This window comes from Sciurus vulgaris (genome assembly GCF_902686455.1).
Source record: "Sciurus vulgaris genome assembly, chromosome: 3".
In the NCBI taxonomy this organism is placed as follows: Eukaryota; Metazoa; Chordata; class Mammalia; order Rodentia; family Sciuridae; genus Sciurus; species Sciurus vulgaris.
Window position 1 is genome coordinate 87954632 of NC_136463.1, and position 25111 is coordinate 87979742.

The 25111-nt window shown below is 37.7% G+C and overlaps 1 protein-coding gene and 1 long non-coding RNA gene across 11 annotated transcripts in view; both read right to left on the reverse strand.

Annotated features, from left to right (window-relative positions):
• Positions 1-25111, reverse strand: part of NCKAP5 (NCK associated protein 5) — a 1127143-nt gene that overhangs the window by 13487 nt on the left and 1088545 nt on the right. Inside the window, exon 18 of one of the 10 annotated variants that reach the window (XM_079135596.1) lies at positions 5400-5583. The exons of the other annotated variants lie outside the window; for them this stretch is intronic. Within the exon in view, the coding sequence (XP_078991722.1) occupies positions 5400-5583 (184 nt within the window). The remainder of the gene's footprint in view (positions 1-5399; positions 5584-25111) is intronic. 10 annotated transcript variants of the gene reach the window in all.
• On the reverse strand, positions 9239-19779 carry LOC306658573. The gene is made up of 2 exons (XR_013763084.1): positions 18350-19779; positions 9239-16861 (listed from the first exon to the last, which is right to left on the reverse strand). It is a non-coding gene; the product is annotated as an uncharacterized lncRNA (long non-coding RNA).

Sequence of the window (25111 nt, forward strand, 5' to 3'; positions counted from 1 at the left end):
AGTTCACAGGGTCTTTACATTATTTCCATAAGTTATTTGGCATGTAAGTAGTCAAGGTCATATTGATCACCCAGCCTCTCCAGTTTCCATTTTAAAATTCTATACCTTCCTCAGGCAAACTGCTTCAGAGTGTCTAGCTTACATTTAGACCAAACAAACTTTATTGCAAAAATAATCCAACACAATAAGTATTTTGGTACCAGGTGTGATATACCGGTTACATTATAAATGGCATTTTGGTCATATATCATGATGATGTGCATGGTACCTCCCAGTCTGTCTGAATTAGTAAAATACATATGCTGTGAAGATACATGATATTTTGTGACACAAGCAGCACTGTGTGGTCAGGCTGTCACTACAGATGGATAAATATGCTCTCCCTTGTGGTATTCCAAAGGGACCAAAGGGAGGGGCTGCTGCTTGAACGGAACCTAAAAATAATAATAATAATTCTCCCAATCTCATTAGGACACATGGATGAGGAAGGAGGGCAGGCAGGGTCTCCTCTTGCAAAGGGAGATGCACAATACCATCCAGAGGACCATGGGGTAGCTGATGGAGAACCTTGACCCTTGTTATATTACAGAGGAGCTAAAAATGTAATGTTTGAACTTCTTTTCCCTTTAAAGTGTAACCTTTCATACAATAAGTTAAGCCGTGCTCTCTCTTACATATTGTTAGAAGCCTTCATCCATTTTGGGGCTGAAAGCAAAATAATTCTTGAAATAATGAATCATTTTTCTCTTGCCAGCTTGTCCAGAAATCCCATGATTATTTTGCTGTAGCAGACAATGACCTTCTCAAAGGAGGCCTATCAAATGCTCAAGATAAATAATGGGAAGGTCTCCTTTTCTTGCCTTAAGCAAAAAATTGCACAGAGGGGAAATGTTTGCAAAAGCATCGATACATTCATCTCAGGATGGGCAGCAGCATGCTCCAAGTGAAACAGAGCAGCTTGTGCGCTTGTGAGTGACTGGTGGTCCCATTCACCAGGACTCTGGGTGCAGTGTCCTTGGAGGGACCTTGGGACAGCCACCTAAGGCCTTCACCCAGCAATATGAGAAAGTGAAGCTTCTATGGTGGCAGGCAGAACATGTTTTGAACCTCTTAACTAGAGAAAATTAAAGGAAAGGAAGCTCTGGTTAAGGACATTTCTCAACAACCTAGAAAAATAGGGTTCTGACTTACAGGGTTGAAGCTAAGATGGATGGTAATGGATCCTCTTTTTTCCCTGAATTTCTTCCTCCTCACCAAGTAGCACAAAGGGAGAGAAAGGATCTACTTTCCCATGGAAGCAAGGTTAAGCAAAGAAGATAGACACTATTGTTAAAATAGCAACTTTCCCATAATTTAAGTGCTTTGAGGTTACACAGGAGAATGGAGCTGATTTCTCAGGGTAAGTCATCTGTCCATACTTTTATAGGTCTGACACTTAAGTCTTATACTGTCTGTGGGCTGCCAAAGATTTAGATCCTAATCATAGGAGAATGTACAAGATCCTTCCCAGCAATGAAACAGAAAGACAATTTAAAGATAGAGGAAAGGGATATGGAAAGGGATAGAGGAGTGGGAGGGGAGAAAGAAAATTCTCTATTCCCCAGCAAACTCAGGAATTAATGGACTCAACCAAAGGGTTTCAATGGCAGCACTGGGCAAGGGTAAAAGCAATCTCAAAACAGACATTATTACCTCATGAACATATGTGACTGCATGACTGATGTGATCCTACAATGTGTACAATAAGAAAAACAAGCAATTATACTCCATTTATGTATGATTTATCAAAATGCATCAATGCATTCTACTGTCATATATAATTAATTAGAACAAATAAAAAAATTTTAAAAAATAATCAGGATACAAATGATCCAGATAGTTGCAGATAAAATTGAAACTTCTCAGAAACATCTTGACAACAGCCAGTATAATGCAGATGGATATCAAGCACATTATTTACTTAGCCTCCTGAGATGGCAACAGGCTGGATTTTTAGCCCAGAAAGGCGTTTAGTGTCCCTGTGCCCTGGTTCCTACACTTTCCTCTCTCTAAAATGTCCTCCCCATCTTTTGGAATGATCAGTGCCCCCTTTCTCTCTTGAGACTCAGTTGGAAGGAAATCTCTGAATCATTTTCCGCCATGAGCCGTGGCCACTATCCTGTTCTTCCTTCATAACTATGGCACCAATGGCCTTTATCATGTGCATCATGTGCCACGGCCCCGTCTCACACATAGGGACTATGAGCCTATTTATCTGTATCTCCTGTGCCCAGGACATATCTGTTACATGGGGGGGGGGGGGTCAATAAATACTAGTGGAATAGGAAGGATAGTAATTATATTTATGCACTGGTTATCTTTTTTTCCTATAAATTTATCTTAAACCTCTATAACAACTTTTTAAAGCCTCTGAAAGTGAATGAGTTCCAAGGACAGACGCTGCACTCTCTGGTGGAGAATTTTCATTTATTTCCGGAGGGGCAGTTAGTGTCTAATCACCTGGAGAACATTTAGGTTTCTTGTGTTTAGAAAATGGAGACCACATCTTCCTTGGTGAAAAAATGGAAAAACACAATTTGATTTTCAGAAAAATTTGATAAGTATGCTACCTTCAAGGGGCATTTCAGCTACCATTAAACTTGCTCCTTGAAATAATCTGAAAGCTACAGCAAGGTAGGCATTAAGACAAAATAACTGGGGATTTAGCAATGGGAAGAGGAACTGTGGCAGTGGGGTCTTTAAAAAAAAATCCAAGTAGGAAAGGAAAAGTATGAAGGAAAAACACAGAAACAAAATATCTTACTATGAATAAAATGAAATGGGGGCCTGCCCTGGAATGAAGGTTTGAAAATACTGGGGTGAATTTGAAGAATGCTGGATATCCTTGAAGCATCTGAGAGATTTGGAGAGACCTGACGTGACTTCAGTGGGGTCCATGCCCAGGGTGGAGGACCGAGTGGAACCCTGGTCACCTGGGAGTTTCTATGGCCTGGGCTATTTCCTCAGGTGCACAGAGAAATGCAACATGGCAGAAGCAGACTCACAGAACAGGTAGTAATTTTTCACACATTAGAACCGACACAGGATTGAGGGTGGAAGGGGGATAAATTGTCTTTTCTTCAGCTCTGTAGAAACCTAGAGTTTCATGTAGTTAAATATGAGTGGGCTGGTGTTTCTCATTGCTGGATTCAGTGCCTATGATTTCTTTGCCATGTATATCTACAGTTCTCTTAAGTGACTGGGAAAAATACTTTTCTTTAAATCAATGTTAAAGAAGTTACTGACAAAATTCACCTTAAATATTCTTGATGGGTGCTACTAGAAGACTACTTAAAACATGAAACTAATCCAAAGGATGCTCCCATTGGAAAGTGTCTAGGATAAAGACAAAGTCTGAGGATGCCAAGCGTGGACATGGACACACACACACACACACACACACACACACACACACACACACACACCCGTCTCTTGACGCTTTCAGAGGATAGCTATAGAAATTTCATTTTAAGCAAGGAAAAAAAATGATCACTTATCACAAGAATGTGTGAGTGCATTTTGGTCTGTTGGTCTGGGCCAATAAAGATCTCTTGCTGTGAGCCATCTTGAAAAAGATATAGTGTAGGATTTTAGACTTTATGTGGCCGGAATGTGATTAGTGATTAGCGCTGGTAGCTTCAGTCACTTGGGAACAGCAATCAAGGCTTTTCTCCTGCAACTCTCAACCACTACAAAACACCATTGGCTCCCGTCCCACAACATGATGGGATATTAACTAAAAATCTAATTAATCTGTGAATGAATTATGGCCTAAGAAATATACCATTTTATAATCAATTTTAAGAGCATCCCTAACAGAAGATAAGATGAAGAAAAAGCTGTAAAATTATAAGAGGTTGGTACATTCTGTTCACTATGACTGATGATTTTAAGGGGGATAATTTTACAATCCATCAAATTTTTGTCATTTCAAAAATCATGCCTCCCAATGGATGCTGTAAATTAATTTTAGAATTTACATATTTATTAAAAATCGTATTGAAAACAGCAGGAAATGAGCCCTATTTGAATAATAAAGTAACTTGTTATTCTACTGGAGATTAAAAAATAAGAAATATAAAATATTTTATTTTAAGGTAATAGCCACATAAATTGCTATCTGAATTAGTTAAACTAAAAATTAATATGCACCAGAGGCATCAACAGTGCATTAAAGTTAATCTCCCCAGTTCCCATTTTGGGGGGATGAAAGAATCCTCACAAGAGTAAAAACAAGGGAAAGACAAATGGGGAGATGAGGACGATGGTTCTTAGTTTGCCAGAGTGTGGATGTTTGCAGCAGGGAGCAATCACTTTAGGGGGAGACACAGACAGGAAAACACATGATTTGGCAATTGAATGGAAAAGCACTTGACTTCATCTTAAAGGCTTCTTTCCAAAGAGATCCTCAACTTTGCTCCTCAAAGCCTGTTTGGCTGATTTCCTCAGTGGAATAAAGCCTGGCCCAAGATATAGAACACTCCAGATTTGTATTAGCCATGGTGCCAACACTGGGCCAAACACCAGCCAGAGATGACTCCAGGGCACACAGAAATAACCAGAAGGACATGGGGTCATAATTACTGGGTGATGTCACACTACATTTAGGTGAACACAACCACATACTCTAACCTCATGATAGAGCTCAAAGATCTGGTCCTAAGATAGCAAGTGCTTGAATTCATCTACAGAAAAACAAAAAGGTCCACAGGAACAGAACTGGTGTGTTGCCACACCAGTAGAATGGAAATAATCTACTGTGTTGACACATGTCCTCATTAGTAGAGTGGAAATAATCCACTGGGCTGAAGTGACACCAGGAGAGACTCTCTTCAAACTCCTGGGAGAGGAGAAGGAATGAAAATATACTTATTTTCCATGACTTTCAGTTTAATTGTTTGGTTTTTTTTTCCCCACAGAGGAATCATGGTAGACTCCATTATCTTTAGGAAAACAGGAGACCCCTCAGGAAGCACTCTAGGTTAGGGCCTCTGCTATGCAGAAGTCATTGCTTCTTTGTTGACCCAGCTAATACCTAGCACTTGTGTGGCAATTGCCCTCTCCCATGCCCATAGAAGGTACCAGTTATCAATCTTTCTGAACATGGATACAGTATTAGAATTCTTTTTAACACAGCAATTCAGATAACCCCTGCCTAAAGATCATCCTCGGCATTTGAGATGACAGTTATCTGACATCCTTGCTTAGGATTTATGTGCATGTATACATATATATTAGGCCTATATCAGTTAATGTATAGTTACACATTCTCTTTGCTAACAGGGTAGGCATAACTCTTAGGATATGCAGTTAATATTAGATATATATTTTAATGTCAGGACATGGAAACTTGAAGTCACCTTTGGTTCCTCTCTTTCTTGCACACCTCACATCCACTAGTCTTCTGGTAAATGCCTGTTTGTTCTCGGAGTCATTCTTCTCCTCTCCCTTGCTCTCCTTGGCATCAGAGGAGCTACACTTCCTAGGTTCCCTTTGCTTCTGGCTCCTGGTGAGGCTCAGCCAATAGGCAGCAATGAGAGAAGCCTGGACAGCAGGAAGAGGGGAGAACAGACATTTGTGCATTCTGTGATGCTCCTGGTGAAGCTGTTTCCCTTCTACTTTCTGTCCAGTCAGATAGCCCCTTCCACCCATGGTTTCAGCTCCCACTGAATGATCCAGCTTTGGGGCTTTAATGTCACTTTTGCCATTGTCACCCATCCTAGAGTGGCTAGGTTGTGGCTTCCTGCTTCGGTTAATCTCTGAATCAAGAGTGTCTGGTTTAGTGTCTCAGCTATTCCAATATTGGAGTGATTCCCTGTATTAAATTCTCTCTATTAAAAGACCTAAAATCATTCCCATAGAAGGCTAGACCCTGACCAATACAACCAACACATTCTCTCTGCTTTACTTTCAAAATATGACCTATACCCAGTCATTCTTCAGCATAGGTTTTCTGCTCCTATCATTTCTTACGTGGGTGACCATAATGATATCCTAGCTTCGCTTCCACTCTCGCTTCCTAATAGCCTATTCTCCACACGGAAGCCACCACATTCCTAAGAAATTGTTAATTGGCTCATATCACTCCTTTGTTCAAATGCTCTGTCTCCTGGATTCTTCTCCATCTTTCCTTCCCCCTGTCACTCTGCTCCAATCATAATGCTCCAGGGGTGCATCAAGGATGCCTCTACTTCAGCATCCTTGTACTTGCTGTACTCTCTTCCTCCTCTTTCAAACAGTCACATTGCAATGTTTTACCTCACTGAAAACTACATTCAAATGTGCCCTCTTCAGAGAGACATTCAGAGGCCTTTTCTCTGCAAGAGTGCTCTAGTCATTCCCTAGCTACTTGTTCCGCTTGATTTTCAAATATACTTCATTAATTGACATCATAGAGTCATTACTCAGTATCTACAGGAATAGGTTCCATGACTGCCTTGTGGATACCAAAATCATGGATACTCAGGTCCCTTGTATAAAATAGTGCAGTATTTGCCCATAACTGATACATAACTCATGTACACTTTAAATAATTTCCAGATTATTTACAATAGTTCATACAATGTAAATGCTATGTAAATTGTTATTACACTGTGTTTTTAGGGAACAATGCCAAAAAGTGGTCTCTACATATTCAATACAGACATAATTTTTTTCAATTTTTGTACCATGGTTAGTTGAATCTCCAGATGTGGAACCCACAGACATAGAGGCTGATTATATTACATCTTGTTTATTATGTTTATATAAAATATAAAATCCATAAAGGCAAGGACTTGCTTTTCTAACTCGCTCTATCCACAATGTCTATAATGATGCCTATTATATAATAAGAAATGTCCAAATAGCCTTGAAACAATGAATAATAAATGATAAACCTATATCACACTGTGAAAAACGAGGAATAGCAAGAAATAATTAGTTGTGTTAGAATAAGAACAAACAGTATAAGCACTTTCCTAATTAAACCAATACATGTGTTTACACTGAAAACCCACTGGAAAGCAGGGTATTGCTTTGGCAGTTCTGTCACGAGCTAAGTTAACAAGGTGGACTGTCACCAGAAAGAAGGCACACACTTATTTCCCCTGTTTTTAATCATCCCTGACATCCCTTTTCAGGCACTGTTTCTTGGTACCTATGTTTAGTGCATTTGGAAGGAATGTAGAAATACTACTTTCAAATTTTCAAAGGCCAAATTGGACTAAAGAGCTTGAAGATGAAGTCTTTGGTTTGCTTGTTTTTAATTACATATAAGCTAGAAAAATATGTATCTGTGATGTCCAGGGTTATTGGCCTACCAACTACTTCTGGCCACAAATTACAGTTAGGAGTGGTCACTTGCCTAAGGCATATGATATTCACATCATGCCGAGAATTCAGTAGGCCAAAGCTACTTTCTTCCTGCTAAAGTCAAAAGTCATATTAATTCCTCTATCTTCCCATCTTCTGCTTTTGGCTTAGGGTAGTCTTGTGGGTCTTCTACAAAGATTTGTTGAAGTTCTTAACCCCTGATACCTGTGAAGGTGATTTATTTGGAAACAGGCTCTTTGGAGAAGTAATTAAGATGCAAGTTAGGATGAAGCACACCAGAGTAGGTGTGTTCTCAATGCAATATAACTGATGTCACTGTAGAAAGAGGGCAAGAGACAGCCTAGGACACACAGAGGAAGATGACATGAAGAGACTCATACACCAGGGAGAATGCCTTGGTAAGACACAGACTCACAGGGGGAAGACAGACAAGGGATGACAGGCCAGAGACTGGAGTCAGCAGCTGCATGCTAAAGAACACCAAGGACTGCCAGCAACCACCAAAAGCTAGGAGAACAAGCGCAGCTCTGCTAGCATCCTGCCTGCAGATATCCAGCCTCCAGAAATGTGAGAGGATACATGCTAAACCTCTCTGGTTTTGCACTTTGGTATAGTAAGCACTAAGAATCTGGTACAGGTAATTGCTGGAATACCCATTGTCATTAACAGAAGACACTTCAAGACATTAGAGTTACAGGCTTTGCAATTATGTACACATTTTTGTTTGTTTTTTAGCCAATGGGAAGAAAACAAGGTTTTGGGTTTCCTTCCTTCCTTCCTTCCCTCCCTCCCTCCCTCCCTCCCTCCCTCCCTTCCTTCCTTCCTTCCTTCCTTCCTTCCTTCCTTCCTTCCTTCCTTCCTTCCTTCCTTCCTTCTTTCCTTCCTTCCTCCCTCCCTCCTTCCCTTCCCTTCCTTCTTTTTTTTGGTCTTGTATTTAACTTAAAAATGGGATACTTGAAGATATAAATTTTTGTTAAACTCTGCCATTTGAAATTATGATTACATTAATTCTGTAAAATAAAAAAATGCTTCATTTGAAAAGGAAAAGTAATCAGAAAGGAAATGAAGTTATATTTAGAGTCTCAGGAAACGGTGGAATGCAATGTTTCATGGGAAGTTGCTTTTGATGTGTGTATTAGCCCACTGGCTGTGCTAATGTGCTGCTCTGTTCCCCCTGTTTGCTTTACTCCATGAGTGGTGGGAAGATTGTAATCAACATTTTCTTGCAAATGTGACTTGGCCCACAACTCTTTAAAAATTTTAGTCTCCAGGTTTTCTTCTCTTTGAAAATAAATTCAAATTCAATTACTTAGTGAAATTGTGAAAATGCTGGAGTTAGGCCCAGGATACTGCCAGTTGGAATTTCTCCCCACTATATGCTAGGAGAATACACCTGGTGGGCTGTGGCTATAAATAGCTAACATCCTTTTTCTTGCTTAGAGATGACATCTAAACAAGGGAGTGAGTTAGACTCAGTTAAACTCATGCCAGCTAGGGAGCCATCTGGCATACCAAACAATGTAGTATCAACCCTTCATTTTAATGACTTCTTTAAAGTGAAGTAAATGTGAATGGTTCTTTATTATTGGGTGATGAAAATTAAATTGAGATGAAAATTTGGATGAAGGCAGAGTTCACTCATCATCCCCCCAGTCTCCATCGTGATCCTTCTCTTAGTCTGTTCTGGTTGCTTTAACAAAATATCATAAACTGTGTGGCTTATAAATAATATAAATTTATTTTTTACAGTTCTGAATTTTGGGAAGTCTAAGGTCAAGGTACTTTTGATTTATATCCGGTAGGGGATCCCTTATTGGTTCATAGATGTCCATTTCCCACTGTGTCTTCACATGGTGGAAGGAATGAATGACCTCTGAGGTTTTCATTTGAAAGGGCACTAATCCCATTCATAAGGGCTCCACCATCAGAACCTAATCACTTCCTAAAGGCTCCATCTCCACATTCCATCACCTGGGGATTAGGGTCCAACATATATATATTCTGGGGGGACATAAACATTCAGTCTACAGGAAGCTGTTCTGATAAAGGCTGTTGACTCATATCTGTCAAGTTCATGCTTATGTCTCTTCTTCAAGTAGAAAAAGGCATTTGTTGTTTTCTTAGAAAAGAGCCCAGTGCTTCAGAACAGTAGCATCTCTGCCCTGGAAGATTTGTCGGTGGAGACACATGGTTCAACAATGGAAAGACAACTTGGGGAGGCTAGAAATGTCAGAGCTCACAGTATCTTTATGGGAGAAGTGACCTTATGATACTAGAGCATCTTTTTATCCTTTACTAAATTCCTGGCCAAGGCTGCCACCTTGTGCCCCATAATCCCTAATTCAATGAAAGCTTATAAGAAATCCTCTGGATTTGCCTCTTTCAAGAAGAAATGTGCCAGTCTTAATTCTACTGGTTTCATACTATGATATTTGGGGCCTAAAGGTAGGATTAAATTCAGAAAGTAAGACTTTAACATCTGGGGCCTTAAAATATGAACTTGTGCCTATACTTGAAACAGGGAACAAGGATACTTTCTGCCATTCCTGTCACCTCCACCTGGGTCATCATCATGCATATTTACATTTCTCCAATTTGCCATTTTTAACCTTTCACATGTCACATGATTTTATATCTTCCCAGGTGAGCTATTATTTTTCACTTCTTTTAATTCTAAAAACCTTTAAAAGCATCTCATTTCAGAGGCGTATACCTTTCTTCCTACTTTGTTAAATTTGCTTTCCTATGGAAGAGTAAATGTGTTTCAGAATATCACCTACACCAGCAGTTAACTTTCATTTGAGTATTTTGGCTTCAACCAACCCAAGGTAATAAATCCTGTGTTTTTTTTTTTTTTTTAAACTCAGCACTCAGTGAAATTAATTTGCAACAAATGTGATGGCGCATACATTTATTTTAAAGTAGCAAATATTTGTTTACATGGACATAGCCTGAGAAAATCAAACACGCTGGCTTTGTATGGAAAAATGAGGCCATCATGACCCCACAGGAAGGTAAATTTTATGACTTCTATTTCTTTGGTAGTGAATATAAATTTCAGTTGGTTAATCCATTTTATGGAGACCTCCTTAGGACCAAGAGCTCACACCTAGAGAAACCATTGGAATTTCCAATTTTTATATTACTTTTATTAAAATCTAATTGACTTGTGTGGAGGGAATAATTACAAAACTGTTTGTTCGATGCTTGTCATGTTCAAGGTTTTGTGCTAGGAATCCACATACATCATCTCCTTTCAACTTCCACAGCTTGTGGAGGTAGATTCTCCTATGCCCATCCCAGACGTGAGAAGTACAGCAGAGTGAAGGAGTTTATGCAAGGACAGGAAGTTCCATAGTCGGATTCTATGGTCATTTCACTGTGATCATTAGCAGAATTCAATCACTGTGTTCCCTGGCCACAAATTTAGACAGAAAGAAAAAATAATCAAAACTGAAGGAGAAATAGTCCTAAATTCCAAAGTGGCCACTCTTTGAGTGCATTGACCATCCACAGGTGAGGATACTCTCGAATAACTCAGGGTGAGACAAGAAAGACCCCAGGTGGCTGGTGATCTCATGTCCCAGGCTTCTAACAATACTGTCTTGAGCAGTAGTCTTGGAGGAGTTGGTCCTTGAGGTCACCTGTCAGGATGGGCCCTTTGGATGCATGGGGACAAGTTTGGACCAAGCACCAGAAATGCTACTTGAGTTTTACATCATGTTTTTACATTTCATACATTTAAATTTTATAGTTGTAATAAATTGTTCAAATTATCCTTGTTGTTCTTTTCAATTAAGAGTCTGAACCCTCTGAGGAGATGTCACATTGGGTTATACTTCCTATTCTGAAAACCTGTTTCTCAAGAAATGAAACTAACTCCAGGATCACTAGCACAAATAGAAAGAAAAGTGGTATCATTCTTTTCTGGGGAGCCTCTGTGACCTTTCTAGAGACTTCCGTGAGTGAGTTTAAGGTCCTGTCTTTCTCCCCATGTCCTGAAGGAAGCTAACTGTATATATGATGACATTTTTCATTTTGAAATGATCTGTTTTCCAGACTGTAGAAAACTGGGAAATGACTTTTCATTTAAATAAAAGTTTAAATCCTTTGGGAAGGTAAAAAAAAGAAAAAAATCAAGACACAGAGAAATGGCTGTTTCCAAGCCAACAGGAGAAAAGGAAAGTCTTTTTGGTTTTCAAATTAGCTGTTAGGTAAAACGTTTTTCTTCCCATCAAACTTTCACTTTCCCTCTTTTAAAATAGATTAATCATAGCTGTGTAGGTTTGGTTTTCTGTCACCTTGTTAAAATGTGGAAAATATGAACAGTGGCTTCAAACTTTCATGAGTAAATTGTCATTTCGTGCCTTTTATTAGCCTGTATTTCAAACCCCACATATTGAGAGCTCACTCCTTATTCCTCAGCCATTCACTGGCAAGAACATGCTAATGGGTTCTGCAGACCATGTCTTTATGAACTGACAATAAATTCCAAAGGACAAAACAGCTTCCAGCTGTAATTCAGTGGTATTGAGCTCTTTTGTCAACCAATCAGATGGGTGGAATTCACACATTCCAGAACCCCATCAAATAGAGACAACTGCTCATCTTTTTCTACTTAAAAAAGAATTTTTATGCTAAAAAATAAAAATAGTATAATACTATTTAAAAAGTTTAAAATAGTAAAGGTTCACTCCCTGCTGTAGTCTTTAAGATATTCTTTAGGACACAAAAGGCAGACACACTTGACAGTATAAGATGGTGAATGTTTACTGTATGATTTTGGATGAGTCATTTAACTTTTTTGAGTCTCAGTTTTATTGTATTTGCAATGAGGAATAATATGGAATGGCTGTAAATCAGTAGTTCTCAATATGTAATCCCCAAACAAGCACCAGCAGCATTACCTGGGAATTTGGTAGAAATGCAAATTCTCAGGTCTGCTTCCAGACCCTGGCAACCAGAAACTCTGGCTTCAGGCTCAGAAATCTGCATATTACCAAGTCATTCAGGTAATTCTGATACACACTTGAATTTGAGACTCATGCCTATGAAGAGTAACTATAATGTATACAAACAGTTTGGCACATTCTAGAAGTACAAACAATCAGCTATTCTCTATTATTTTCCCTGTTCTATTGAAGAAACTGAAGCATGAAACTAGTATGGCAAACCAGGAACAGCACTCAGAACTTCTCAGTTCACTTTTCCACTCTACATTCTTCTCTTTCAGGGTCCTAGCATGTATGGAGATCCCAGTTTTAAGTGCACAAAGTATCCCATATAGCATGTCGCCCAGTTTCGGTAGGGAAAATGTATTCAGGTTTTAAGATAGAGACCATGGCTTTTCCAGACATGGATTAATACACCTCTTTTGTGGTGGTACTCGTGACTGTAGCCTGCAAATAAACATTTATTGATCTCAAACTATGTTCAAGGTTAGATGCTGGCCAGGCGATGAATAAGCAATGGTCTTTCTCAAATACTTTATGATCTTACTCATATGTGGAAAAAAGTTAACCTCACAGAGGATAGAATGGTGGTTACTAGAGAAGAGGGATTTGAGAGATGTTGGTCAAAGGACATAAATTATAGTTACAAAGGAGGAGTAAGGTCAAGAGATCTATCACACAGCATGGTGACTATAGTTAATGAAGACATATTATATTTTTGAAAAATGCAAAAAGAATGAATACATGTTCTTACCACAAAAATGACAACTATGTGAGGTAATGCATTGGCTAATTGGCTAGATTTAACATGCTATGATGTATATATATTTAAAAACATCTTACTGCATTTGATTAACACATAGGTTTTGAGATGGTCCATTTCAGTTTTAAAATTGTTTTCCCAAGAATTGGAATGGTGGGTCTCTTCTCTGTCTTTGCACTGGAATCTCCTGGGGGGCTTTTAAACAATAATAATGGGATACCCAACCCAGAATATATGATTTACTTTGTGTAGAATTTAGTTGTAATACCCCAGATAAGATATAAATATGTATATATATAATATATGTATATAATGTGCTTGCATTAAATACAATACTCTGTGTGTGTGTGTGTGTGGGTGTGTGCGCGCGTGTATAAAATGTCCAAATAATTGGGGTATACTTACATAAAATCATTCTTTGTTTATCTGAAATTCTGATTTAACTGGGAACCCAGTATTTTTAGTTGCTAAATCTGGTACCCCTGTGGAGAGATTCTGAAGTCTAGACAGGGCTGTGAAACATTTCCATTGGAATCCTATAGATGCCACCAGAGTGAATGCAGGTAAGGGAGCAGGTGACATCTGGCTCCATCACACAGTTTGTTCATTTCATTTATTTTGGTCTCTTTATAATGTTTTGCTTTAAAAAAAACCTTTTTTATGTTCAAAAAAGGTTTGCAAATCTCTGATCTAATCCAATTGCCTTTTCCAGATGAGAAAAAGTAAGACCCAGTGAAGATGTCTTTTAGCAAAACACTTGCAGCTAATTAACTGCAAAACAAAACACCAGGTCTTGCTCTTTCCATTCTCTCCAGCTGCTGTTGCTGGAAGTCCCTTTTCCTGTTATCTGAGTGATAGCTCAGGAATAGTATGCTATGATTTTAAATCTAAACATGCTAGGTGAATATTTAGCATGTTCCTAAGATATGCCAGACATATATACAGATATACAGAGACAATAGGCGTGGGGCATAATGATTAAGATTTGGATTTTGTTCTCAAGGAGCTAATATAGGGGAGAAATAGTGTTTTTGTCCTTAGAAAAAAATGCCACTTACTTCTACAGATTGCTCCCTGCATAATTTGATTATTCAAAGCATTTTTCTTTGATCCTAAAGATAAAATGGTGAGGTTAGAGGACAGTTCTGGGTTCCCAGAAGCAACTGGAGGAAACCTGGAATCTAACCTAAATTTTCATGTTGAAAGTTAAAGGAATGAGGAATATATGAAGACAAATGATACAGGGATGACTGTTCTTTGTGCAGTGGCGTGATTCACAATGGCTACATCTGTCAGACTTTTTGACAAATGGCCTCGAATGTTCTCCAATTAAGTGAACTGCATAGAATTTGAGAGTTGCAGGGTATAAAAGAATGTGTCTTTTCATTTGGGAGAATAAGTACACTTCCATCCATATGAGGATGGGTAATCATTAACAGCATTTCTGTGCCAAGGGGAAAAATATATATAAATAGGCATTGGATGGAGTAGAATGAATGCAGTCTCCAGTGACCTCCCACCTGGTGTCAATTTAGCAATGGGGCAGGAAAGCTGCTCTCTGGAGCCATTCTTGGATGCCAAGGACCTGGATATTTAAGGAAACTCTGGTTTCTTCTCCCCACTCCCAGGTAATGGAAAAGACATTTTAGGTGATTAACAAGCCATAAACAGATTAACCTAGAGAGGGACAAGAGATCTCCTGACATACGATGACCTCCCTCTAAGAGTCTGCATGTAGAATCCCAATAGTGTGTGTATATGGAAGGGGGTTGGGGTGATTATGGGCTGTTTACATCATTTATGGGACTCTTACTGATTTCTAGGCCTTGGTTTTTTTCAGCATCACATTTTCTGTCCTACCACCACCATCACCACCAACCCCACTGTCTCCTCTGTGCCCTTAAACTTCCTAACAATCTCCCACCTCTGCCTTCATGGGTCTAAGAACCACAGGATAGGAATCTCTGGTTTACAGAGTGGTTTTTAGGGTTTGTAATATGAAGTTTTCAACATTTGAGAATGAAGGGTATTTACTATCATTAGAGTGTCTACAATTTGGTGAAAATTTTAAGAAATAATTGACATAGTAAAATGTCTATATACTCAAGTACTATTTAAATTGATCACTTTGGAATATATGTGTGTGTGTGTGTGTGTGTGTGTGTGTGTGTGTGTGTGTATAAAGTCATTCTAATAATTCATTTTGGAAATTCTTTAATGTTATTTTTAGAATAAATTTATCAGCCTCCTTATTTTCTATTCACAGTTTGTTTTGGTCCCAAATTGTATTATTGCCTACATACAACATATTTCCTACCCAATGACATTAGATGTATTTCAAAAGTCAAAGTCACCTCCAGTCAATGAAGATCTGTTCCCCTTAAAGGAATATGGAGATCATACTGAACAACAGATTGGATTTTCTTCTTAGTCAATTGAAATAGTGGGACATGAAAGATCAACTAAATTACTGAATCATTCTTTCATTCATTTAACAAACATTTATAGAGAATATATTTTGTGTAACTATTGTGATACATCTTAGGGATAGTAAGATAAGTAAAACATAAGGGAATAAACTATGATTAAGATTCTACATTTGTGTGTATTCTTTAAAATTCATCTTTGAATCCCAAATAGTATTTTGAGCAAATTCACCATTTTTGACACAAATCTAGAATCTTATTTATGGTTTTTATCTAGTAATTAGCACCCCATTTTTCCTTTTAACATATGAATTTTCTGAAGTTTAACTGGGCAACTGAACTCCCAGTTACAGATCATATTTCTTAAATGCCCGTGAATTTACATGTGCATGTGACTTAGTTCTGACCAGTGGACATGAGTTGAATGATGTGTGTGTCTGTCAAGGTCAATCATAAAATGAAGAAATTTGTTCTCCATTTTCTCTGAACCTAGAATATGGCTGAGGTGTCTTTGGGTAAATGATGAGGATAATATTCTAGTAGGTAATGAAGCAGCAAATAAACCTGAGTATCTGAGTGACCTTATGAAACAATGCCATGCAGAAAGCATCTTTCTACCTCTGGGCCATGTTTGGGAGGGATGGAGATTCCATCTTGATTGAGTTATTATATTTTGGAGTCTAAATTGAGGATATTCTGTATTCCAAATCATACATGAGGACCGCAGATTCACTTCATGTCATCTATCTTTCTACACTTTGAACTCTACAAAGGAAGGAAATCAGATCTATTCATTCACCTCTACTTTGTATGGGATCATTCAGATATAGTTGTTACCATATTTTCAAGAATTTTGCCACCATGCATGGTAAGGCTATCCCTTCTCTGATCTCTACATCTTCTCAGAAACTATGCATGCTCCTAGTAAGACCATCCTTCACTAGCATTCATCCTCCTCTGGCAGGTGAAAGATGGGAGACCAAATACACAAAATACTTCAGTTGAGAATGCTCCATGCTTGAAGTCCACATCAACAATGGTAAAATTGAAGGAGGTTCCCCAAACACACGTGCTTCTGGAAGGACCTACCCTCCTGGCTACTGTACAATATCCACACTATTAGGTTGTCCTACTGTTTTCCTTGAAATCTCAGAATTAATTTCATTAAGTCCATTATATAAGTTTATATCAGTAACCACAAGAAACTTGAGACTCAGGGGCATTCATTATTCCTTGGATTCTCATCCTCTTTTAGGTCTGGATAACCCTTTTACCCAGTCTACCTCCCATCCTTTTCCAGTCCTTAAGGTAAATAACAGAAAAGTTCCCCATATCTTCAACATTTTTTTTCTGAATGTGCTCTTCACCTTTTTTTTTTTTATTGTAAACAAATGGGATACATGTTGTTTCTCTGTTTGTACATGGCGTAAGGCATACCATTTGTGTAATCATAAATTTACATAGAGTAATGTTGTTTGATTCATTCTGTTATTTTTTCCCTTCCCCCCACCCCTCCCACCCCTCTTTACCCTCTATACAGTACTTCCTTCCTCCATACTTGCCCCCCTCCCTAACCCTAACTCTAACCCTAACACTAACCCTTCCCTCCCCCCCATTATGTGTCATCCTCCACTTATTAGCGATATCATTCGTCCTTTGGCTTTTTGAGATTGGCTTATCTCACTTAGCATGATATTCTCCAATTTCATCCATTTGCCTGCAAATGCCATAATTTTATCATTTTTTATGGCTGAGTAATATTCCATTGTATATATATACCACAGTTTCTTTATCCACTCATCAATTGAAGGGCATCTAGGTTGGTTCCACAGTCTGGCTATTGTGAATTGAGCAGCTATGAACATTGATGTGGCTGTGTCTCTGTAGTATGCTGATTTTAAGTCCTTTGGGTATAGGCCAAGGAGTGGGATAGCTGGGTCAAATGGCGGGTCCATTCCAGTTTTCTAAGGAATCTCCACACTGCTTTCCAGAGTGGCTGCACTAATTTGCAGCCCCACCAGCAGTGTATGAGTGTACCTTTCTCCCCACATCCTCGCCAACACCTGTTGTTGCTCGTATTCTTGATAATCGCCATTCTAATTGGGGTGAGATGGAATCTTAGGGTGGTTTTGATTTGCATTTCTCTTATTACTAGAGATGTTGAACATTTTTCCATATGTTTGTTGATTGCTTGTAGATCTTCTTCTGTGAAGTGTCTATTCATTTCCTTAGCCCATTTGTCGACTGGATTATTTGAATTCTTGGAGTAAAGTTTTTTGAGTTCTTTATAGATTCTGGAGATTAGTGCTCTATCTGAAGTATGATTGGCAAAGATATTCTCCCATTCTGTAGGCTCTTTCTTCGCATTGCTGATAGTTTCCTTTGCTGAGAGAAAGCTTTTTAGTTTGAATCTATCCCAGTGGTTGATTCTAGCTTTTATTTCTTGTGCTATGGGAGTCCTGTTAAGGAAGTCTGATCCTAGACCAACAAGGTGAAGATTTGGACCTACTTTTTCTTCTATAATCTGCAGGGTCTCTGGTCTGATTCTGAGGTCCTTAATCCATTTTGAGTTTAGTTTCGTGCATGGTGAGAGATATGGGTTTAGTTTCATTCTGTTGCATATGGATTTCCAATTCTCCCAGCACCATTTGTTGAAGAGGCTATCTTTTCTCCATTGCATATTTTTGGCCCCTTTGTCTAGTATGAGAAAATTGTATTTATTTGGGTTTGTGTCCGTGTCCTCTATTCTGTACCATTGATCTACCTTTCTATTTTGGTACCAATACCATGCCGTTTTTGTTACTACTGCTTTGTAGTAGAGTTGAAGATCTGGTATTGCAATACCCCCTGTTCACCTTCTAATTCTAAATAAAATCTGATTCTACCCGAGGAAATGGCGTCCCCTGGATTCCTCTCAGTGGTGGCTAATTTTTCTTCTTCATATTTTGTATCACTGAGCCTGGAGGTGGAGTAGTGTCCTCCTTTCCCTCCTTATTCCCCAGAATTGGGTTTCATGGTCCCTGTTGGCCACCTCGTTCCCTTCCACTGTAATCACCTGCAGATCTCCTGGTCATTCTTCCTAATTCATTGGAAGAGTATAGCTTGCAGTTTACTCTCATACTCTCCAAAATACTTCCAGTCACAAATCTTCATGATTTCATTGTCCCTGCAGATGAACATGCAAGCTATGCTCTTTTGTCTACAAACCTTTCTCCTCCCACACCCACCCACAAGGGCAACTTCTCTAGAAACTCAATTTCAAACTTTTTACTCTCCAGTGAGCACACCCTGGCTTACTGGCTTACTCTCTCTAATACTTCAACTCAATAATCCTTTGATTGGAATCTACCACCCATTGATTCTACTAGTGTTTTATTTCCTCATACCCCTCATGTTCACATTTCCATTCTTATTCACTTTTGTCTTTATGGTTCACTATCATGATCATCTCTTAAACACCCTCAACCATTGCTCCTTTCTTTGTTTTGTGCCACCTAACAAAAACCTAACTTTGTTAAATCCAACACTCTACTTACTTTTCATTCTTGCTGTTGAAGTGGAATTAGGTAAGAATGAGACCATGCTCATTAGTTTCATCTGATTCACAATTACTGACTTTAAGTTGATTAGATTCTGATAAATTTCTCTAGTCCATTAACTCTACCTCTATCCTAGACCATTTCACACTTTTTCCTCTTTCTTCAAAACTGTGATGTCTCCTTCCTCAAACTTACTCTCCATTGATAATCTTGCTTTATGTTTCCCTAAGAAAATAGGAGAAATCAGGAGAGAATTTTGAGAAGGTCCTATTCACATATAACAGCATTAACTCTCTTACCCTCTAGTCACTGTGGGTGAATATCATGTTCCTATCTACCAAGAGCTCCTCTGCTTGTACAAATCTCTTACATCATAGTTTTTTTTTCCCTCAACTGAATTATTGCCATCAGCATACAATGTATGGTGATTTCTCTCATCTTTAAAGAAACTGTCTGCAGTGACCCCATTTATCTGCACCCTTTTATAGCAAAAATCCTTGAAAGATTTATACATACTTACTACCTCCAATTTTTCTCTTACTCTCTCTTGAGTCCTTTCTAATCAGGCATCACACCTATCATTCTGCTGATAAGCCTCCTTTCAAGATCTCCAATGACCTCTATATTATTCCAAAGGTTAATTCTCAATTTTTATGTGACTTGACCTATCAGTATCATTTGACATATTTAATCTTTCTTTTCACCTTGGAAATTCTTTCATGATCATAATCTACATTTAAATTGCTATGCAAAGTCAAGTGGTATGAAATTCTGAAATGGGAAATGTTCATATCTACATGGCAAATATTGGGAAAAGTGAAACAAATAGTGAAGGGGAAAGCTAAGAAAAAGGAGGGCCCATGAGCTTGCCTTCCAAATAGATATGCTGGCTGGGTACAGTGGCACATGCCTATAATCCCAGTGGCTTGGGAAGCTCAGGCAGAAGGATTGCAAGTTCAAGCCAGCTTCAGCAACTTAGCAAGGCCCTAAGCAACTCGGTGAGTCTCTGTCTCAAAATAAAAAAATAAATAAAAAAGGGCTGGAGATGTGGCTCAGTGGTTAAGTGCCCCTGGGTTCAATCCCTGGTACTAAATAAATAAGTAAATAAAATAAAATAAAAAGAAATAGATGATGCCCACATTTTAGTACAGGGCTTCTAACAGCTGAAAAGAGCCTCAGAATTCAACTAGCACAACACTTCAATTTTATAACTAAGAACATCAGGGCTCAGAAAAAAGTAGTGATTTCTCATTGTCATGGAGTGGCAGAGTTGTGTCTACAACCTAGGTTTTCTGCCTGGAAGAGCATATTCTACTACCCAGTTGATATTACTTTTCCTCTAATGAATTTTTATGTGTATATGTATAGATATATTAATGGATACTTGGTAAGCACATGTTATACACATGAGCAGATATATGTAACCATATGTACACAATATATTTATATGAATATATATATTGTTTTTTATGTACACATGTACATACCAGCACACATAATTCTTTTGTCCTGAATGAAGGAAGTGTTGGGAGAGCTCATGCCCTCCCTCTATCTGCCCTCTCTTCTGATATAGCTGTGAACCACTTGGCTCCCCTGGGATCAAGCCTTTCTTCCACTAAGGGCCCATGATGAAGAAAAAGGACTAGAGGAAGCCCTTGAGTTAACAGAATACTGTCTGAATATAAAACTCATTGTTTGAAGCTATCTTTTCTGTTCTGTTGATGGAATATTGGAGATTTGGGTCCCAGCTACCTAACTCACTGACTGACCTTGGGTGTTTTTCTCATCTGAAAAATCAGAGAATATATTTTATAAAGTCTTAATTCCTCCCCTCTAAACTTCAGTGTCTTGAGCTAAGGTTGTCTGGGCTGACTTCTTGGGTCTATATCCTCTCATTCAGACAGAGCTTCTCTTCCACTACCTACTAAGCCCCCACTTCTTTCCTCCAAGATGTGCACTCTCTCCTGTCTGTCTTGTCCCCGTTAGCTAGCTCCCTAGATGGGATGACTGGACTATCTGTTTTGTGTTTTTTTTTTTTTTTTTTTTTTTTTGGCAAGGTCCCTTTCTATCTAATTAGACTCTTGGTTCTGGCTATAGTAAAACAGGTGCTTCCTGGTATCTTATACAAAAGAATAAGTAAGCAATGAGGGATGCAGATATATAGATATAAATAAATGAGAAGAGGGAGATAGCAAATACTTCATAAGCGTATATGTATGTGTATATATTTGATAATCAAACCAAGCCAAACCAAACCATGGCTTGTGTGATGGTTTATTTTAGGTGTCAACTTGACTGGATTAAGGGATATACAAATAGCTGGTAAAAAACAATTTCTGGACATATCTGTGAGGATGTGAGGAAGGAACTAGAGCTGAGTCAGTGGATTAAGGAATGTGCCCTCAATATGGGAGGGTACCACCAAATCAGCTGAAGGTTCACAAAGAACAAAGAGGAAAGGGAAAGGAGAAGTTGCTCTCTTTCCTGGAGCTGGGATGTCCTTCTTCTCCTGCTGTTGGACATCTAGGTCTTTGGTCTTTGAACTCTGGGACTTGAACCAGTAATCCACCAAGTTCTTGGGCCTTTGGCCTCTGACATTGCACCCTTGACTTCCCTGGTTCTGAGGCCTTTAGACCTGTGCTCAGCTATGCTGATGTCTTCCTTGTTTCTCCAGCCCATAGATGACCTGTTCTGGGACTTCTCAGGCTCCACAATCATGTGAGTCAATTTGCTAAATAATCCCCTTTCATCTGTCATCCATTTATTCTTCCCATGGATTCTGTGTCTTGGGGACACACTAAAACACTAAATGACTTGTAACTCACAGGAGTATGGCAATGATGAAGAGTCCACTCTTAAATCAATGAAGGTAGAAAAAGGGCAGAAATGGGAAGCAGATGAAACTTATTTGTTTAATGCATAATAAATGTAATATTTAGACATTCTTGGGGTCCCAAAAGTCTCAAGTCATACAATTTGTTAATGGTCACCTTTCCTTGGAGATACTGTCATATAGAGACTTTGAAAATATGGTTTTTAGATTTTTAGAAATAGAATAATCTTAATATTCATGATAACTTACTATCATTGTACTAAAACAATATTGTGGAACTATCACCTAATCCAAGAACAAGAATATTTTTTTAATTGCTTACATCTGCCTACGTACAGTTCCTGTAGCCCATACTACACCAGCATAGAAGTTATAAAACTAAGCTCTATGATAAAGCCCAGAGTTTCCATTTCTTGCTTTTTTTTTCTTTTTATCACTTAGATAGGTTTGCCTAGACAATATGCTGTTTAATCTGCTTGTTAATTAAATTTATAAGAAGTATCAATACTATATGATTATCTGGGACTTGAGTTATTCATCATCTATCATGTTATGAAGCTAATTCCACAAAGGTCCATGTTCTGGTTCTTTTCACTGTTGCATAATATTTTACTATGTTTATAAATCACAATTTATCTTCCTATTATCTTAACAATGAACATCCTGGGAGGTTGCCATATGCTTTTGATTTTACAAAAACGGTTGGATGTAGATACTAGATACTGTAGTTCAAGCCTCCTGGTACCCATGAGCTAGAGCATCTCAAATGCATATTTCCAAGAGTGTCATCAGAACAAAAAGGAGTATGATATAATGATTATGCTTGCAAGACAAGGCCAAATTGTTTTGCAAGGTGATTATAACAATTTAATCTCCCAAAAGAAATGCAAAAGAGATTATAGTTTCTGTTCACTTCAACACAAGATATTATCAGACTTAAATTTTTCCTAAATAGGTACAAATAGTATCTCAATGCTGTTTTCATAAAAGTTTTCCTGACTACTAATCTAATTGAGCATCTCTTCATGTGTTTATCACCCATATTTGTTTTCTAGTCTTTAAAAAGCCTTCTTATGTCTTTGGCCCTTTTTTCCTATTAAATTGTTGTCTTCTTATTAATCTATAGGATATAATTTTATATATGTACATTTAATAATATGCAAATTACATATAAATTTATATTTACATATAAATTTTATGATCTAATGGTCATATGTAATGTCATTCTCATTTTTCAGTTTGTATATTCAGTTTGCTTTTAATTTTGTCTAGAGTGTCTAATGATGAACAAGTTCAAGTAATTTTCAAATAGTATTTTCAAGTAAGCATCTGGTTTAAGAAACTTTCTTCTTCCTTCAGGCTAGAACAATGATATATATATATATATATTTTTTTTTTTTTTTTTTTTTTGCATTGGGCATTCAACCAGGGCTGTGTGTATGTTGACATATGTTCTCAAACCATGATGACTTTTAAAAAATTATATTTATAATTTCTTATTACTTTCATATAGAAATTAAATGAACTTTTTTGAATTGATCTTATATCTACCCCCCTTGGAAATATTTCATTATTTTAGTAACGTTTTAATAATTATTTGGGTTTTTTTTGTGGAATAACATCTACAGCAGAAGGGAGAAACAAGTGAAATAAAAGTGGAAGAAAACATTTTAGAAATTCCCAAAATATTTTTAAAAGTTAGAGAAAAGGATCTAAATTGCACACACACACACATGCACACACATACACACACAACATATAATTTAAATTGTATATGACATATAAATTGTATATAAATTTAGATTTACATATAAATTTTTAAATCTGAAATCATGTTTGAGGTAATATATAAGTTTAACCTGATTTAAACATTATATAATATATACATGTATCAAAATATCACACAGTACCCCATTGATATGTGCAGTGTTTTTGTGTTTTTATGTATCAGTTCAAAAGTAAATTTAATTTAGATTAAAAATGATAGTCAAAATACTTAAGCATAAAAAGGAAAGACAGACAATAAAAAACCATAAGAGATTATTTCAATAGATGCAGAAAAAGCATTTGATAAAATACAGCACCCCTTCATGCTCAAAACACTAGAGAAAATAGGGATAGTGGGAACATTCCTTAACATTGTAAAGGCCATCTACGCTAAGCCCATGGCCAATATCATTCTAAATGGTGAAAAACTGAAAGCATTCCCCCTAAAAACTGGTACAAGACAGGGATGCCCTCTTTCACCACTTCTATTCAACATCGTTCTTGAGACTCTGGCCAGAGCAATTAGACAAACCAAAGAAATTAAAGGGATACAAATAGGAAAAGAAGAACTCAAACTATCCCTGTTTGCTGATGACATGATTATATATTTAGAGGAACCAGGAAATTCCACCAGAAAACTTTTAGAACTCATAAGTGAATTCAGTAAAGCAGCAGAATATAAGATCAATGCTCATAAATCCAATGCATTTTTATACTTAAGTGATGAATCCTCAGAAAGAGAAGTTAGGAAAACTACCCCATTCACAATAGCATTGAAAAAAATAAAATACTTGGCAATCGATCTCACAAAAGAGGTAAAAGACCTCTGCAATGAGAACTACAGAACACTAAAGAAAGAAATTAAAGAAAACCTTAGAAGATGGAAAGATCTCCCATGTTCGTGGATAGGCAGAACTAATATTGCCAAAATGGCCATACTACCAAAAGTGCTATACAGATTCAATGCAATTCCAATTAAAATCCCAATGATGTACCTCACAGAAATAGAGCAAGCAATCATGAAATTCATCTGTAAGAATAAGAAATCCAGAATAGCTAAAGCAATCCTTAGCAGGAAGAGCAAAGCAGAGGGTATCGCAATACTAGAACTTCAACTCTACTACAAAGCAATAGAAACAAAAAAGGCATGGTATTGGTACCAAAAGAGACAGGCAGATTGATGGTACAGAATAGAGGACATGGACACAAAGCCAAATAAATACAATTTTCTCATACTAGACAAAGGTTCCAAAAATATGCAATGGAGAAAAGATAGCCTCTTCAACAAATGGTGCTGGGAAAACTGGAAATTCATATGCAACAGAATGAAACTAAACCCCTACTCTCACCCTGCACAAAACTCAACTCAAAATGGATCAAGGACCTTGGAATCAGGCCAGAGACCCTGCATTTTATTGAAGAAAGAGTAGGCCCAAATCTTGAACATGTCGACTTAAGATCAGACTTCTTTTGCACAA